This window comes from Manis javanica, chromosome 17 (genome assembly GCF_040802235.1).
Source record: "Manis javanica isolate MJ-LG chromosome 17, MJ_LKY, whole genome shotgun sequence".
Taxonomy (NCBI): Eukaryota; Metazoa; Chordata; class Mammalia; order Pholidota; family Manidae; genus Manis; species Manis javanica.
The window spans coordinates 58,865,412-58,884,919 of NC_133172.1; the positions used below are offsets into that span (position 1 = coordinate 58,865,412).

General features: G+C 44.4%; 1 protein-coding gene across 1 annotated transcript in view; it reads left to right on the plus strand.

The window, feature by feature from the left end:
• Nucleotides 1–19,508, plus strand: part of HSD17B2 (hydroxysteroid 17-beta dehydrogenase 2) — a 69,795-nt gene that overhangs the window by 22,020 nt on the left and 28,267 nt on the right. The window contains exon 2 of the mRNA XM_017665858.3: nucleotides 14,326–14,538. Within this exon, the coding sequence (XP_017521347.1) occupies nucleotides 14,326–14,538 (213 nt within the window). The remainder of the gene's footprint in view (nucleotides 1–14,325; nucleotides 14,539–19,508) is intronic.

The window sequence follows — 19,508 nt, forward strand, 5'->3', positions numbered from 1 at the left end:
AAATTGGAGTATGTGCTGAGCATTGCATGACATTAACGAAGAAATGTTAATTTTATCAGTTTAGAATAACAATGTGTTAAAAGTCCTCGTCTGTTCATGGTGTATGCGGGGACACAAGCCTGCAAATGTAGATTCAAATCAGATCATGAAGCCTTTGATGCGAGACTTGAGGACTTGAATTTTATTCTACCAGTAGTGGAAGCCTCTGAAGCTGTGGAGCAGAGGAAAGGTAGGCTCAAGGGAACCCTTGGGATCAGAATCAGGCACCGTGGGCCAGATGAATGGCAGACAGGGGCAGGCAGGCTTGGGGGAGCAGGGAGAAGGGGAGCCTGGGAGACCAGTGCGGTACGAGAGGACGGGAAGCGTGATGGCGCCTGGATGATAATGATTCCATTGAATCAGCTGCTCATTTTGTCTTTGGCAAGTATTTACCGAGCAATTGCAATGTGCCCAGACTGTGTTAGGCCCAGGGGATAGAACAGTGAACTCGATGACCTAGTACGGTCCCTGCCCTGCTGGAGGTGACCTAGCTCCTTCTCTTCCTGCCTGTGTTCTTCTCTGGTGGAGCCGTCACTAAAGGAAGGACCTTGAGTTCTCTGCAGACACAAGCTATGGCCCTTATTACCACATTATTTACAATGGCCATGATATGGAAGCAACCTAAGTGTCCATCAGTAGATGAATGGATAAAGAAGATGTGGTACATATACACAATGGAATATTATTCAGCCATAAGAAGAAAACAAATCCTACCATTCGCAACAACATGGATGGAGCTAGAGGGTATTATGCTCAGTGAAATAAGCCAGGTGGAGAAAGACAAATATCATATGATCTCACTGATTTGTGGAGTCTAAAAACAAAACACAACAAAATGAACAAAGTATCAGTAGACTCACAAACACTGAGAAGTGACTGGTGGTTACCATGGGGGAGGGGTTGGGATGGGTGGGTGGGGAGGTTGAGGGGGATAAAGGGGCACAAAAATTCTCAATCACAATATAAGTGTGTCACAAGGGTGGTAGTAGAGCAGGCAGAATACAGCCAATGATTCTATAACATCTTCCTATGTTGACAGACAGTAATTGCACTAGTTGAGGTGAGGATTTAATAATGTAGGCAACTGTTGAACCACTGAGTTGTATACTTGACACTAATATAAGATTGTATATCAATGATACTTCAATTAGAGAAAGATAAAAAATCATAAGCTTTGGCCCATAGCTCCTAGAACTTTTCTATTTATAACATCCATCACTGTCTATTGTAATCATTCACCTAACGTCTGTGTTCCCATAGACCAGGGTGCCTCCATTTCTGCACTGTTGCCACTGAGGCCAGGTCATTCTTTGTCGGCAGCGGGCTGACCCATGCGTGGCAGCATGTTGAGCAGCATCTCTGGCATGTACCACTGGATGCCAGTAACACTCTCAGAGTGTGACAACCAAAATGCTCCAAATGTTGTCAAACACCCAGGAGTGCAGCACCCTTGGCTGAGATCTCTGCCTTAGATTAGTGTTTCAGAGCCCTGGCTGCACACTGGAATGCCCTGGAGAGCTTCAAAAGCTGTCACCACTACTTGGGCCCATCCCACACCAACTAGCTAAGACTCTCTGGGGATGGGGCTCGGCATCGACAATTTTTAGAACATGGGGGGATTCTAGTGGGACTTGGGATGCAGAACCTCCGTCTTAGTCAGTAAGTTCCATGGAGGTGGGGAGATGTCTCTTTTATAGTGGTATTTCCAGGACCTAACACAGTGATGCCTGAATGAAGAATGAATGAACGAATAAAGGTGAAGAGAGGCAGGAGGAAGTGTCAGAAGTTAAAAGTGGCATTTAGGGAAAGCCAGAGCAACACATTTTTTATGGTCATGGATACCAACTTAAATAGACTTCCTATTTTCTTTCTTTTTAGGAAGGTGGGCACTTAATAGATTAAAAAAAAAAAAAGAAGGTATTTCTTCAGACTCTGCAATGATGCCCTTAGAGGACATGGGGCTGGGAAGTCTTGGCTGAGTCCCCTAAGTACTGCTAGGGGGCAGTTTTTCTACTCTTATCTGAATACTTAACTCAGCTCTTTCTAACAGCCTCTGTCTTGGCCAAGGACCTCTCCAATTCTGGCCATTTCAGGCGACACAGCCCATCAGCATCAGTTTCAGGGGTACCAGTATCAAGAGTCATGCCCAGTGTTTCTTAACTGGTATATCCTCAACAGATGTACTGTGAAATTTTGGAAAATTAGGATATCTTTTTGCTGCACCTGAGCAAGTGCATCCTCAGCGTGGAGGCAATCTGACGGCAGGCTGAACTGACTTTGTAACAGAATGAAAAATTGGCCTTTTGCCTTCATATTGTCTCTGTCTCCTTTGCTGCCGTAATCTCTGGGTCAGAAAGCTTCGGCTCAGCCCTGCAGGCCTGCTTGTAGGCTTGTTAGTCATTAAAAGGACTTTTGTTCACGGCTTAAGCCTGATGCAACCAGCCCCTTACCAGGAACTCGCCTCCCCTTGAGGAGACAGATAAAGAGGTGTGTGCAACAGCGACGACTGGATTGTCAAGGGCTTATGGGAACATCATGGCCAGACCAGTGTCAAAAAAATGACTGGAATCAACTAGCTAAGGGCAAGGAGTGTCACCCTCCTCAGACTTGCTGATGTCCAGGTGTCTGTGGCCAATCGTCACCTGCTGAGTGTGACCCCCTTCTGCTCCCCACTTCCCTAGCACAAAAGCATGAAATTCACCTTAAGATAGTGCTTTAGGACATTAGTCTGCCATCTTCTCGGTCTGCTGGCTTTCTGCATAAAGTTGCTTTCCTTGTCCCAACACCTTGTCTCTGGACTTACTGGCGTGCTGTGTGGTGAGAGGCATGAGCTTGAACTTGGTAACAAGTTGAGCTGAAGTTTTTTGCCATGAAAGGCCGTAAAGGAGACATGGAGACAGATACCAAAACCTCAGGTTGGAACGCGTGGGTACCGAGTGGCAGGGAGGACTGGAAAGAAGGCATCTGTCCTGGGTGACTGGAAGGAGGGTAATGCCGTTTAGGAGAATAAAGAGTTCCAGAAGGTGAAGCAACTGGGGGCAGTGGGTGATGAACTGTTTGAATGTGGCGTGGCAGCAGGTGGAGGTCAGGAGAGGGTCAGGACTGGAGATGGTCTGGGAACCCAGCCATTTCCTCAAGCCCAGTGGGGCTGTGTGGATCCGTTGCTCATGTCGCCGCAAGGCCTGGAGACTCTGTGCCCCTCTGAGAACAGACCCGTTGCACTTTCCCTTCTGGAAGAGCAGCTGCAAGGAGTTTGCGCTGTTGCCAGATGATGGGGCTCCGTCCTCTGTGAGGGGAGCTGGCACCAATGATGGGGACCCTTTTCTGGCAGAGAGCTCCCCTCACCGGTGTCCTCAGTTTGGACATCCCTCGGCCCCGCCCTGCCCAGGTGCTCAAGGAGACAGTGAATCACAGCAGTACATGTACATGCCTTAGAAAGAGAGAATCTGCGTTCAAGAGAAGACACTAGGACATCCCGGCTGCGTGGCCTTGAACAAGTATTTAATCTCATGGTGTTTTTGTTGCCCATCTTAACATAAGACTAACAATAGTATGGGAGAATTGTTAAAAAAAGGTTATGTTCCAGGAAAAATACATTTCTTTCCATTAAAAAGTTGACATGAAATACCTAGCTATTTCCCAGGTCCTCACCATCCAATCTTACCGCCCTTTAAGAGGGCCTTGAGCAAGGGAGGTGGGTGTCAGTGGTCCGGCCGTCAGCTGTTCGCTCTTCCTGGATCAGGAAATAGCCTTGTATGGCAGGGAAGCCTTCAGTGTACTAGAGTTTTAATTTATTTACCTACCATTTAGTCATACTTGAATCTGTTTTACAGGGAACAGGTAGTGTCAACATAGGGTGCCAATCTGATGGATTGCTTACATCTTAACAAGCCCTTTCATCCTTAGTTTTCCACAGGTTTCTGGATAAACAGCTCTAGACCAGACGACCTTTGTAAGTGGGACAAAGTATGTCAGGGATCTTGGACTCAGAATGCTGCAGGGGTGGGGCAGGTTGCACTAGCGAGAAATGCTGGTGCCGGAAACGCACACAGCGCGGTGGATCTTGCTGTGAGGATGGCCCGAGGAAGGGAACAGCCACTGGGATCCTCACCTTCAGCTCATGGGTTCCTTGTAGAAAGGCGGAGTTGGTCTGTCTCCAAAACGACTGACCTGGATTTGCAAGTGAAATCAGCTGATTCAAAGTGCTCATTTAAATGTTTTCAAACTTTTACAAAATACACTCACTGGGTGGACCAGGCAAGACATATATTTGGCCCATGTCTTCTTATTGGCACATAGTAAGTCTTCAATCTGTGGTTTTTCCATTCCACTATTAGAAGTGAAATTCCACTGTGAGAAAGGACCTGGGTACCTCTGAAGCCCACCCTTTGAGAAGCTCTGTGTTCAGCTGCCATTGGTTGGAGATATCATTGGCAAAGGGGGTACTTCGAGGAGTTTTAGGCACAGGGTCTGGGAGGGAAGGGACTACGGGCAGAAAGCAGAGCTAGGGTCCTTGGCTGATTTGTCACCACGGTTAGAACGGCTGTGATGACCTTCTGAGATAAGAATTAAACTGAAAATCTTTTTGGTGTTCAGGAACTAAAAGTAGCCAATGAAAGTAATAGCATGGCTTAAAAAAATATCAGTTGGCATTTACTTACCAAACACTTGGATGGCAATGGGCATGTGCCACGCCCTGTTTCAATTACTTTAATAGAACAAATAATTTAATCCTAATAACTTTATGAGGCAGATCCTAGTATTACCCCACTTTATAGGTGAGGAAACAGGCACAGAGAGGTTAAGTGACTGGCCAAAGCCGCACAGCTGGTGAGTGGCAGAGCAGTATTTGAATCCAGGCTCTCACCATGTCTCTCTGCTTCATTTCAAATAGGGAGAATTCTATCTAGTAATGAAAAATCATGCTTTACGGTTTTGAAGGCTATGTAGAAATACCTAAAATTGGTTTATATAATATTAATTTAAAAATTAGGTGTCAAAATATACATGTTATATAATTACAGTTCTAACTGTAATTATTAAAGAACAGTACATAGAAAAATACTAGAATTATAGAAGTTATACTAGATTGGTGAGATTATGGATAATTTCTTCTTTTATCTATCTCACTGTTGTTCTTAAAGTTTTATTCCATATATGATGTTTTAATAATGACTAGAGATCATTTATAGGCTTTCAAATTCTTCCCCTGTTACCCGTCTTTCTGAAAGTAAGTTCCAAAGGACCCAGCTTTGTCCAAAAGCACATGCAGTCTTATCTTTGCAGAATGGCTTTGTTTCACTCAAAGGACCTGACCCCAAAGAATTCCTGAACTCAAATTATTCACAACTTGCCTAATTTAAGTCTTGACCCAACAAATGATGGGATATGTTTTGTTCATGAGCTAATACAGTGCCCCATGTGGCGATAGCGTAAACCCACTTACAACTGGTCCACCAGTTTTGAAACTATCCAATTCTTAAATCTTTTGAATTGAAGGATTCACATTGTCTCCATTTTGCATATAACTTGAGATTTTACTGGTATTTGTAGAATGAATCACTGTTTCAAATTCACTCCAGTCTTGCACAAATGGGACTCCAGTGCCTGATTGCTCCATGTTGAAGGATTTCTGGGCCACTAGAGATAGCATGATCTCAAGGGGCAGAGCTTAAAACCATCCCCAGCATTTCCCCCTCCCTCTGTTGGGGTAAGTATCTAACTCAACAAACTTTTGTCGAGCAGTTGAGTCAGGTAACCTCAACCGTAGTGACATAGGACTTTCTGTCCCCAAGGCACTCACATTCCAATGCCTTCTAAAGTATCCATTTAGCCAACACATACTTTTTATTGACCATCTTCTATGTGCTAAGCCCTGTGCTTCGACAAATTGAGTATTTTATACCCTCAATAAACCTCAGCTCTGCCTGGGTTCCAACCTACCTCTACTACATCCCAGCTGACTGTCTCAATCCATCTGTGCCTCAATTTCCTCCTCTGTAAACAGTCGATAGTAAAATGACTTTCTTTCCAGGGCTGTTGGGGAGGTTCAGTGAGTTCACACACATGGCTGGAACTTGGTAAGCATGCAATTCATACCAGGTGTGATTATTTTCAGACGCCACTATTGCGAAACTCTTAGGAAACCTTTTGCCTTTTCTTCCAGGCCTCGGCCTTGTCTTTGGGCTTCTGAAGTATACGAGTTATTCTATCTCAGCAGGGAGTGGCTCCCCAGCCCTCTGATCCCTGCGCACAGCTTTAAGCGCCAGGGCTAGCACAGCCTGATACCTAACACTGTAAGTCAGAAACGGCGTCTGGGTTCGAGCCACAAGAGCGATAACAGTCCCTTCCCACATGTCAGGCCTTGTGCGAAACACCCTCTGTCTCCTTGACTTTCAAAGTCAGCCTAGGAGGGAGGCACGTTATAACCCTACTTCCCAGACAAGGAAATGGAGGCTCCACACTTAACATTCCCCAGGGTCATACGTGGAAGAGACAGGTTCAGGCAGTCCGAGTCTTGATGGAGATGTTTAGCTGACTGTCAGCAGAGGTAAACTCCCCACCTACTAATATTGCGCATGTAAAGGTGTAAAATCAGATAGGATGACATAGATTTATTTTTTTAAAAAAAGAAGACCTATATAGTAATTACTTGGAACAGGCACTGTTAAGGACTTCACAAATATTAACTGATGTGAGCTCCATTATTAGGCCCATTTTACACATGAGGCTGAGACACAGACAAGTTAAATGACCCGGCCAGGACCACACAGGTAAGGGTGGTGGGTCCAGGCTCACACCCAGGCCTCTATGCTATGCGTTCTCCCAGGTAAGGACAAGCATACGGCCTCCTGTGCACTTTGGCTTTAGTAAGGCACTAAAATAAAAACCAAATCCAGATCCAGGAAGGAGAGACTTTAATAAAAAGTCTATTAAAGTCTTTAATTGATAGACTTCGATCAAAAAGAGACTATGACAGTAAGAGTGATACTCTGATCATAAGTCAGTAAGTATCTCAAAGGTTAGGCAAAAAAGAATTTTGCTTTTATAGCAGGGAGTAAACAACTGTGGAAAGAGCCAGGTGAGAGGAACTGGGCCGAACCGGAATGGCCTGATCAGACAGCGGAGGGGGGGCCTTCTCCCTGGAAACCAGCTGTGTCCAGGAGGGGCTACCTGCTGGCTCGAGCTGAGGGTGGGCCAGGCCCTGCAGGAAGGAGCTAATCTGTACCCAAACTGGGTTAACAAGCATTTTGTTGCAGGGACTCACTGGGGACAAGCAGGTCAGCTAATCATTTACGAAGCACAGAATGGAAATTTGGAGGGCCTGGGTCTGGCCTTGTCACAGGCAAACAAAGGGGGCATCCATGGGTCCTGTCTAAGCTGTATGCAGGGAAGGCGGCTTGTTTGCAACAGCTGTTTCCCAGAACACTAGCACTGGGGGCATTTCATAACCTTCACTGTCTCCCAGGATCACAGTGCTCAAGAAAGTTAAACATGTCATCACTCAGTTTGTGGCTAGTACAGGCATACCTTGTTTCATTGCCCTGTGCTTTACTGCCCTTTGCAGATAAGGTATGTGTTTACAGATTGAAGGTGTGCGGCAACCCTGTGTCAAGCAAGTCTATTGGCACCGTTTTTCCAATAGCATCTGCTCACTTCATGGCTCTGTCACACTTTGGCAATTCTTGCAGTATTTCATACGTTTTCATTGCTATTATATTTGTTATGGTGATTTGTGATCAGTGATCTTCGGTGTTACTATTGTAATTGTGGGGGAGCACCTACTAATATTCCCCCATATCCCTCCCTCTCCTCAAGCCTCTCTATCCCTGGGACACAATAATATGAAATTAGGCTAATTAGTAACCCTACAATGGCGCCTAAGTGTTCAAGTGGAGAGAAGAGTCATATGTTTCTCACTTTAAGTCAAAAGCTAGAAATGATTAAGCGTAGTAAGAAAAGTATGTCAAAAGCTGAGAGAGGCTGAAATCTCTCCCTCCTGCACCAGTCAGTCAGGTTGTGAAGCAAAGGAAAAGTTCTTGAAGGAAATGAAAAGCTTCACTCCAGCGAACACACTGAGGATAGGAAAGCAAAACTGCCTTATTGCTCACAGGGAGAAACTTTTAATGGTCCGGATAGAAGATCAAGCCAGCCACAATATTCCCTTAAGCCAAGGCCTAATCAAGAGTAAGGCCCTCACTTCAATTCAGTGGAGGCTGACAGAGGTGAGGAAGCTGCAGAGAAGTCTGAAGCTGGCAGAGGTTGGCTCATGAGGTTTAAGGAAAGAAGCCGTCTCCGCAACATAAAAGTGCAGGTGAAGCTGCAGGTGCTGATGGAGAAGCCGCAGCGAGGCACTCAGAAGATCTCCCGAAGATAATTAATTTTGCTACACTAAACCACAGATGTTTAAAGTAGATGAAACAGCCTTACATTGAAAGAAGATGCCATCTAGGACTTTTCATAGCTAGAGAGGAGAAGTCAATGCCTGGCTTCAAAGCTTCAAAGGACAGGCTGACTCTCTTGTCAGGGATTAATATACTGGGTGACTTTAAGTTGAAACCAATGCTTATTTACTACCTGGAAATCCTGGGACCCCTAAGAATCATGCTAAATCTACTCTGTCTATTCCAAACATGGAACAACAAAGCCTGGGTGACAGCACATCTGTTTTGCAACATGGTTTCCTGAGTATTTTAAACCCACTGTTGAGACCTATTGCTCATGAAAAGAGATTCCTTTCAAAATATCACTGCTCATTGACAATGTTCCTGGTCACCCAAGAGCTCTGACGGAGATGGACAATGAGATTAATATTGTTTTTATGCCTGTTAACAACAACATCCATTCTGTAGCCCACAGATTAAGGGATAATTTTGACTTTCAAGTCTAATTATTTAAGAAATACAATTTGTAAGGTGATAGCTGCCGTAGATAGTGATTTCTCTAACAAAGTAAGTAAAAAATCTGACAAAGTAAATTGAAGACCTTCTGGAAAGGATTCACCATTCTAGATGCCATTAGGAACATTCATGATTCATGGGCAGAGGTCAAGATATCAACATTAACAGGAGTTTGGAAGATGTAAATTCCAACCCTTAGGGATGATTTTGAGGGATTCAAGACTTCAGTAGAGGAAGTCACTGCAGATGTCGTAGAAACAGCAAGAGAGCTAGGATGACAAGTGGAGCCTGAAGACGCGACTGAATCGCTACATCTCATGATAAAACGAGAATGGATGGGTTGCTTCTTATGGAAGAACAAAAAAGGTGTTTTTTTTTTTTTTTTTGAGATGCAATCTACTCCTGGTGAAGATGCTGTGAAGAATGTTGAATTGACAGCAACAGATTTAGAAGGTTATGAAAACGTAGTTGATAAAGCAGTGGCAGGGTTTGAGAAGATTGCCTCCAGTTTTGAAAGAAGTACTGTGGGTAAAATGCTGTCAAACAGTATTGCACACTACAGAGAAATCATTTGTGAAAGGAAGAGTCAATTGAGGCAATAAACTTAATTGTGTTATTTTAAGAAATTGCCACAGCCACCCCAACCTTCTGCCATCATCTCTCTGATTGGTCAGCAGCCATCAACATCAAGGAAGACCCTCCAATAACAAAAGGATTATAACTTGCTGAGAGTTCAGATAATGGTTAGCATTTTTTAGCAATAAGGTATTTTTAATTAAGGTACAACATTTTAAAAGACATATGCTATTGCATACTTACTAGACTACAGTATTGTATAAACAAAACTTTTATATGCACTGGGAAACCAAACAATTCTTTTGACTCCCTTGATGGCAGTATTTGCTTTATTGCTGCAGTCTAGAATCAATACCTCCAAGGTGTTCTTGTATCTACTATATGCCAGGCTCTTCCCAGGAACTTTCCAAAAAGAAATTATGAAATTATGAAACTGGTCAAAGACACTACCTTGAAAATGTCTTAAAGATCATTTTCTACTCAGAGGAAATGGAGTCAGATCAAAGTGTCTCTTCCTTCCTTCACTTAGCATAATGTTTTTAAGATTCATTCTTATAGTACTTTACATGTCAGACTTTCATTCCCTTCCATTGTTGAATAATAGTCCATTGTAAAAATTAACAAGCGGGACTACATCAAACTAAAAAGCTTCTGTACAGCAAAGGACACCATCAGCAGAACAAAAAGGCATCCTACAGTATGGGAGAATATATTCATAAATGATTTATCTGATAAGGGGTTATCCAAAATACAGAAAGAACTCATACAGCTCAACACCAAAAAAACAAATAATGTGATTAAAAATAGGTAGAGGACCTGAACATTTTTCCTAAGAAAAAGTACAGACGGCCAACAGGCACATGAAAAGAGACTCCACATCACTAATCTTCAGGGAAATACAAATTAAAACCCCAATGAGATATCATCTCACATCAGTCAGAATGGCCACCATCCAAAAGACAAAAAATAACAAGTGTTGGCAAGAATGTAGAGAAAAGGGAGCCTCCTACACTGTTGGTGGGGATGTGAATTGGCACAGCCACCATGGAAAACAGTATGGAGGTTGCTCAAAAAGCAAACCATAAAAATGCCATATGACCCTGTAATTCCACATCTAGAAATTTACCTGAAGAAAACAAAATCCCTGATTTGAAATGTATATGCACCCCTATGCTCACTGCTGCTTTATTTACAATAGCCAAGATATAAAGCAACCAAAGTGTCCATCAGTAGATCAGTGGATAAAGAAGAGGTGGTACATATACACAATGGAATGAAAAAGAAAGAAATCCTTCCATTTGTAACAACATCGATGGCCTCAGAGGATATTATGCTCAGTGAAATAAGCCAGGCAGAGAAAGACAAATACCACATGATTTTGCTTATTTGTGGAATCTGAACACAAAACACAACAAAATGAACAAAATAGCAGTAGACTCATAGACACTGAGAAGTGACAGGTGGTTGCCACGGGGGGAGGAGTTGCGGTTGGTGGGGGGGTAGGATGAGGGGGATAAAGGGGCCTAAAAAATTCTCAATCATAATCATAATATAAGTTTGTCACAGGGTTGGTAGACAGCATGGAGAATACAGCCAATGATTCTGTAACATCTTCCTATGTTGACAGAAAGTAACTGCACTAGTTGGGGTAAGGATTTAATAATGTGGGTAACTGTTGACCAACTGTATTGTATACTTGAAACCAATATAAGATTGTAAATCAACTGTACTTCAGTAAAAAACAAAACAGTCCATGGTATGGAGAGATCATATTTGGTTCATCCATTTATCAGACGACAGCTGTTTGGGCAGATACCTTCCCTGGCAGACGCCTGCTGAGTGTTTATTTGTTGCATGGAGCTGAGGGCCATGGCCTTCAGCTCTGCACTAGAGAATGATCCTGTCTGTGCCAGGGAAGTGCTGGTATCCTTATATGACAAACCTGTCAGGGGAAGTGGGAACGTGAAAATCCATGGCCCCAGTATGTCCAGCCACGTCAATCACGAAGCAGAAGCATAGGGTATATAGTGTATTGCAAATGGGGGGCGCCCTCCGTGAACACATGGCTCACCCAGCAGAGTGTGTATAACCTGACTCAAGATCCACTCTTCACTCCAGTCTGGTTATAATTTGGTTAGTTTCAGGTTAATGCAGAGCCTTCCTTGCTGGGGTTGGCTTTCCCATTCCTCCCTTCTCTACTTCACAGATAAAGGAGAAGGTGGCTGGTCTGGGATGAAGGGTCATGGTCTTGGATTTAGGCTCTGGTAAAGAGTCCAGGTCCATCCCTACCATCTCTGTGACCTTGACCTCTCTCAGGTTCAGTTTCCCATCTGTGAAATGGGAGTGTAATCTCGACTATAGACAACTGGAGTATAATTTTATAAGACAGAGTTGACCACCATGGCATTTGGGGGTTACCAGGGAGAGGCTGAATGCATTGCACCCACTATGTGGTGAACTAGCCACTGTCTGGGATCTGGTGCCATCGCTGTAGACCCAGCATTTGGGTTTGTCCAGCTGCATGTCATGTCTATAGAGCAAAGCCACATTCGCTGGGCTCACAAAACTGTTATACATATATGTTACTACATGTTAAAATCAGAATTTTAATGTGCTGATTTATACCAAGGCAGAGACCCATCACATAGCCCAGATACTTATGTCTACCTCAAATGGTACTATCCCTGCCTCTGGCCAGGCCCAGGTGGGAAAGCAGGCACACACAGGGGCGCTGTTTCCTGGGCACAGACACACATGGAAATACAAGAAGAAGGGAAACGGAGCATAAGCTAAACGCTATCAGCTATGGCAACTGCATTTCACAATAGGAGCATCTGGGGAATAAGAATGCCCATGCCTTTTGCTAAAGCTGCTACTATCTCGGGCAGTGTTTGTAGAGGCCAGCCCACGTTGGCCTTTCTGTTGTACCTTTTCTGACACTCACTGGGCTGGCCAATCTCCATTCTAATTGGCGTGGCCTTTAAAAGAAGATAAATTACACAAATAAATACTTCCTTGTAGCAAAAATGTGAAACGTTACAAGACAAGCTCCTCTCCATTCTGCCTGGGGCAACAGTTGTAACTAGTGCTACTGTCTTTGTGTCTTTCCCTCCAGATCCTTTCTTTGACATTTCCATGTACCCAGTAAATACAGAATTAGCTCCCTCCTTTTTTTGGGGGGCATAAATTGGATTCTATATAATGAGCACTATACTGTATCTTAGTTTATTTCACTTAACAAAGTATCATAGAGCAATATCCACGTCAGTTCATATGGTTCTACCCTATCTTTTAAAATTGCTGTGTCAACTTTGATAATATGGGTGAATGCAGTAACCACAATGTTTTTCACGTGAAACATTCATAAGAGTGTATATCAATGATACCTTAATAAAAAAAAATGGAAAAAAAAATTGCTGTGTCATATTGCATCCTGGTACCATCATTTATGTGACCATTCTCCCATCCATGACATTTAGGCTGATTCCTTCTTGTGCTGTTATACACACGGCTGTAAAGAACATCATTTGTGTGTCTCTGGATGTATGTGAGTTTGTTCTCTAAGACAGATGCTGAGGCTTTTTGGATCAAAGGATCTGCACATTTAAACCAGCCATGGGTTTCAGTTCTTCACATTTCTCAACAATGCAGGGGAACACCTGTTTCTCTGTCATTTTGTCTTTTGAAGGTGATCCCCCTCTCTCTGGGGACAGTAACATTTTGGGCCACGTTCTAGGCAGGTCTTGTTAGCTTGGAAACAGACATCTTTTCTGGTCACTTAAATACTGATCCTTGAATTGATTATCAGCACCCTTGCTGATTTCCCAGGTCTTTCAGTTCTTAGCAGAATGCCTGACTATACGCCAATGCTAAGAGAGAGCTCTTAAGGGTTACCAGAAAGACCACGTGACACACCCACTGTGGAGTTGATTTCTTATCTTTAGAGCTGTAGAGACATATTAACAGTTACACATTTATTCTGGTATGGCTCAAAGGGTGATACTCTGTCCCTGTTGTACTCATCTTCAGAATTTCCGATGTCTGCATTTTACACTTGTGGGTGTCAGACAATTTTTCTAGGATCCCTAATTTCCTCCAGACTGGGTTGGGTCAACTCCCATTTCAAATTCTGAAAGGCCTGGCACATATTTTACCTTTAAAAATTTCCTATTTCCACAAAGCAATGCACTTGGTGCTTCCTGTTTGGTTCGGTTGCAGGTTTCTTTCTAGGGCTGATGTCTATCCACTGGCTAGGGAGAAGGTTCTGGGGAGATGCGAAGGGCAGGTGGCCATGAGCCTCCATCTCTCAGCATCCAGAAGGAACGGCCCCAGTGGACAGCCTGCATTATTGCCCTGTGTCCACCTTGAAGCAGGATCCAACATTTTGTCACATCTCTAAAAGCAAAACCAGCTCCAAAGTAGTAGTTTGTAAGGAACATTTTACTGCAGATTCCATGGTGTGATGGTGACTCCGTCAAATACTGCACTGCAGAGAGTCATACAAAAGTTCCATTAACTGTCTTAGTTTTTCCCTCCGGATTTCTCTGGCCACCAGCCCCTCCTGGGGCCATCCCTCCATCAGTGTTTCTCCTCCCACTTAGGCCCCACGCCAAATTTTACCTCCCTGCCCTTATTTTATACAGAGAAATTGATCTGTTTTGGCTTCTCTGCCCATTTTTCTACTTAGCGGATGAACTTCCTCAAGACCCACTCTCTTCAGAGAACAACGATAAATCATAAATCGCAGGTAGTGCTTTCCTTATTAAATAATTTCTCCTGCCACTCGGTTAGAGCCTATTTTGTATTGCAGGTAGTGATTCCGGGATCGGCCATGCTTTGTCCAAGTATCTGGATGCGCTGGGCTTCACGGTGTTTGCTGGAGTTCTGAATGAAAAGGGATCCGGGGCAGAGGAACTGCGAAGAACGTGCTCCAAGTGCCTCTCTGTGCTCCAGCTGGACATCACGGACCCGCAGCAGATAAAAGACGCCTACAGCAAGGTGGTGGAGAAGGTGCAGAACAGAGGTATTGCCTTCAGCCACCTGTGCCCCCCATTGCCCTCCACCCTCCTTGCAAACACCCAACACTGGTTGCAGCCTCTAATTTCCACTGCCCTCTAGTCCAACCTGGCGGCTGACTGTGCCTTAAGATACCTGTCCTAAGCACCTACAATATGCTGGGGCCTCTTGGAAACATGAAGACATTGGGAATGGCTCAGGGGTGGTCCATCCTCACTGGACATACAGAATTCTTTATCCCATCCCTTCCAACATCTGCTTGGTCACTCTCCCATTATTACCCTCCTGTTCCGTACCCCTGCCCCATTGCTTTCCTCTCAACAACATTAATATGTCAGTCTTAAAAAACATAGCTCAGGGATTAAGGTCCTCCCTTAGCTGCTGACCTTTCTCTTCTGCTATTTCATGGCCAAGCTCTTTGGAGCCCTGCTGCCCTCAGTTGTCACTTCTCCCCCTTCAGCCTGGCATTGGCTGTCAGCATGCCTCTCTGACTGGTCTGGCCAAGCTCATCAGCATTATCCTGAATGCCAAGCTCCTCACCTCTTTGCAGAATTTAAACATGTTGCTCACCCTCCCGTGCCTCAGCTTCAGGGTATCCAGACCGATACCGCCTTCTTAGTTCTATAGTCATTCTTTCTGCTCCTCCTGCGTGAACCTCTCCCTCTGTCTTTCCCACTCCCCATGGATGTTTCCAGGGGCTCCACCCCCAAACTTCCCACTCTACACTTCCTGGGATACGCTATTCTCTCCTTGTACTAGGAATTCTCAATCTGCTGCACGTTAGAATCACCTGGTAGTGTCTGAAAATGCCCATGCTTGGGCGCAGGGTGGGCTGCATAACTTGGAGGGCCCAGTGCAAAAGGGAAGTTATGTGGGGCCCCTTAAGGAATGATTAAGGCCAACCCAGCCTGGGTACCCGTCGCCAACCAATTAAGTTAGTACCTACCAACAATGACTCAGCTAGTTCTTCAACAATGAGGTCGGCGCTGTCGCTCCTCCGTTGCTGGGCATCAGAGGCAAAGAAGATCCTACTTAGGGTCCCAGATGTCAGTATATTTTAAAGCTTCCCGGTGATGTTGATGTTCCATCAGAGTGGAGAAACACTGAAATTTATGCCAGTAATTTCAAATAATGTATTATCAACCTAACTCTCTTGCCAATGTCCAGGGTTATTATATGTAACATTTTATACCTCATTTTCTCAAAAACTGACCACATTCTCTTCTCCCCAGCTGCCAGTCTACAAGTCAGCTTACCCTCCTGTATCCCACAACTCAGATACTGGCACTGCCACCTAATATTCAAGCCGGCAACCCGGAGGTCACTGATTTCCACAGCTGGCCCTACATCCCTGCATCCTACCTACATGCCTGCATCCTATTGGTCCTGAATCCTGTCAATTCTGCCTCTAGATCTTTATCGTCTCAGCCCCTCCCTACCATCTCCAGCAGCTATGGCTCGGGGCAGGCCCTCATCTCCCACCTGAGTCCTGCAGTGGCCTCCTTCCCCAATACTTTCCAAACAGAGAGTAATCACTACAAGGTGCACATCTTACCATGTCATCCATCTCCTAAAAACCTTGACAAACAGCCTCCATGCCATGGGCACCTCCTATGAGCCAGGCCAGTGGTAGGTGTTTTGCTTTGTCTCATTGGCTGGTTCAGTGATTCTCTGTCTGCCAACATACAAAACCTAAACCTTTTAATAAAGGTTTGAAGGCCTCTCAGGATATCAGCCCAGCAAATCTTTATCTGCAAAACCTACTGATCCACTCAGTAGATTGTGGATTGTTTCTAGAACACAATGTTTTAGGTCACATCTTTGCATATCCAGCATCTTCTTACCAAAATTTCCCTCTGGCCTCTGTTCCCTTTCATTGAGACCCCACTTCATCTGGCTGCAGACTGTACTCCCATGGGAGACCTGGTCCAAACATAATCTCTTGTGTGATGTTCCCGGTAATCCAGGTTCCATCATTCACTTCTTCTGGATCCTCACCCGTTAACACCTTGCACACACTAGTACTACTGCATTATTATAAATATCTGTCCACCCCACACTCCCCACCACTAGGCTTCTTGAGAACCGGAACCATGTTTCCATCAGGATTCTTTCAGATACAAGTGACACAGCCCAATTCAAAACTGCTAAGCATAAAGGGAATGTATCTGCTTATGTAACTGAAGGAATCAGTTGACTTCAGGCGTTTCTGGATCCAGATACTTCAGCAATGGCATCAGGACCTACTGTCCATTTCTAAGCTCTGCTTTCTTCTGTGCTGGACCTTTCTGGAGGCAGTGGAGGCCTCAAGCACTTCCTGCTTACATCCTCTTTACAGCTGACAATCCCAACAAAAAGAGAACAATGCTCTCTGCTTCACTTGCTAGTTGAAGAGTAGTCATTGTATAGAAAGCACTTAGAAGAGTCCCTCGCATGAAGCAGGCGTTTAGTAAGGCTCTTACCTCCCTTCATTCAACATGAAGCACAGTTCCTGGCATATAGTCAAAACTTAATAAACACCTAAGAAATGAGAGGATGAGCAAAAAATAGATAGTTGCTTATTAGGGATTAATTTTCAGCAAGCTTAGCAATGCATAGTCATTTTCTAGAAAAGTAGCTTTCTTAGTCTGGTCTTTTGCTGTCTGATAGGTTGATCTGGCTCTCTTATAAGGGTGACTACATAGTGTTTTTCTCAAGGAGATATTCAATAAAGACCTCCCCCCCCCCCACTGGCCAGTGAGGCCCAGGGGCGGCAGTGTTGACCATCAGGAATGATAAAGCAGTGGGTTCCAGACACGGAAATACCATGGCAGTGTGCAGGGAGGAAGGGGTGTGGCAAGTCTGCTTTCAAGGTGTGAGCCCATGCTGTTTGGGGCCAGCATTCTAGAGACTAGTGCTCTCCTGAAACAGAATGCCCAATACATGTTTTGCTTGCTCCCCTTGAGATCTCTCTCAACTTTAACCTCTCAAGTCAAAGACAACATGGAACAGTGAAGCAGGGAAGTTTATTTTCAATAGATATGTAGTTTATTTTTTGAACCTCATGTGTACATTTTATTATACAGGCAATGAGGTATAACTATTTACAATAAACAGTGAATTATAAAATAATGAGGACCTGATACAGGGAGTTTAAAGTCATCAAAAAAGATCAGCCATCTGGAACGTGTAGATAAACCAGAAAACCTCAGGCCCTATTAGAAGGCCAGCAATCAGAGAGGCTGAAGGATGGCAGCATGAGAAGTGAGACAGAAACCTCCTCCCAAAACCACATATAATATGAAAATTTAGCAAATACAACTAATCCTGAAAGAGCAACTGGAAAGAAGACTGCGACAGACTGCCTACATCTGGGGAAAGAGGAGACCTCACAGAAAAGGGAAAAGTAGAGAAGCTGTGATCTGGTGGGACCCAAGCCATTCTCCAACCCCAGCTCCCCAGCAGGAGGAAGAGCGGGGAGAGGGTGGAGGCCTGGGACTGCTGAACACCCAGCCCTGGAGGTCTGCTCTGGGAGCACGAACCTACATTACATGATGTTCTGGAGATTAGTGAGGTTAGAAAGTAAAGACAGGCAGAACACTTGGAGAGACTGAGATTCCATCCACTTGTGGAGAACAGATACCCAGAACTAGCCACTCTGGGACAAAAGAAAGGTGGGCACTGTGAAAAACTTTCTAATAGTGAGAGAGCTGCTAATGGGTCAAGGATTACACAACTTGCTGCTCAGGAGAAAGGACAGGGGGACAAAATCATCCCAGTGCACTCAGCCTAGCAAGTTGGGAACTTTCAGGAGCTTCAGGTGCACCATCCCCCTGCTGGCAATGCCTGCTGAGGCTCCCACCATGATACACAGCCTGCAGCTCCTTGTATCCGGCTGGCATCTATTTGCAAACCTGCTGCCCCCATCATTGTGCCAGGCCATCCTGAGGGCAGCCCCGCCTATGGCAGCTACAGGGGTGTGACACAGAGGCTCCTCCTTGTGTGCTTGGTGCACTGGCCCTGGCAGTGGAGGCAGGCACTGCAGTCTGGAAACAGGAAAGAACTCTTTCCTCCCAGCAGGCACTGGTTCTGCTCACCTGTGACCCCCACCATCGCTCCAGGTGCTGTGCAGGTCCAGAGAGTAGAGCTTCTGGGCACTAGAGGGTGTCACCTACACAAAGTTATTATTCCATATTATTTATTACAAATATGAAATGGCAAAAGAACTTGGTACAAACCCAAATCCCACAATTACCAGAAGGAGGGCCAAGTGAAACTGAAATCACCAATGTTCCTGATAAAGATTTCAAAATAAAAATTATAAACATGCTCATGGAGCTACAGAAAAGTATTCAAGATGTCAGGGAGGATTTCAAGAAAGAGATAGAAACTTTGAAAAATACAGTATCTGAAATGAAACACATAATGGAGGGCTTTAAAAGCAGATTAGATGAGGTAGAGAAGATGGTAAATGAAATAGAAATTAGAGAACAGGAATACAAAGAAGTTGAGGCAGAGAGAGAAAAAAGGATCTCTAGGAATGAAAGAATATTAAGAGAACTGTGTGACCAATCCAAATGGAACAATATTTGCATTATAGGGATACCAGAAGAAGAGAGAGAAAAAGGGGAAGAAAGTGTCTTTGAGAAACTAACTGCTGAAACCTTCCCCAATCTGGGGAAGGAAATAGTCTCTCAGGCCATGGAAGTGCAAAGATCTCTCAAAACAAAGGACCCAAGAAGACAACACCAACACATATAATAATTAAAATGGCAAAGATCAAGGACAAGGACACAGTATTAAAAGCAGCCAGAAAGAGAAAAAAGATCACACACTACAAAGGAAAACCCATCAGGCTACCATCAGACTTGTCATCAGAAAACTTACAGGCCAGAAGGGAGTGGCATGATATATTTAATGCAATGAAACAGAAGGGCCTTGAATCAAGAATACTCTACAAGGCAAGATTATCATTTAAATTTGAAGCAGAGATTAAAC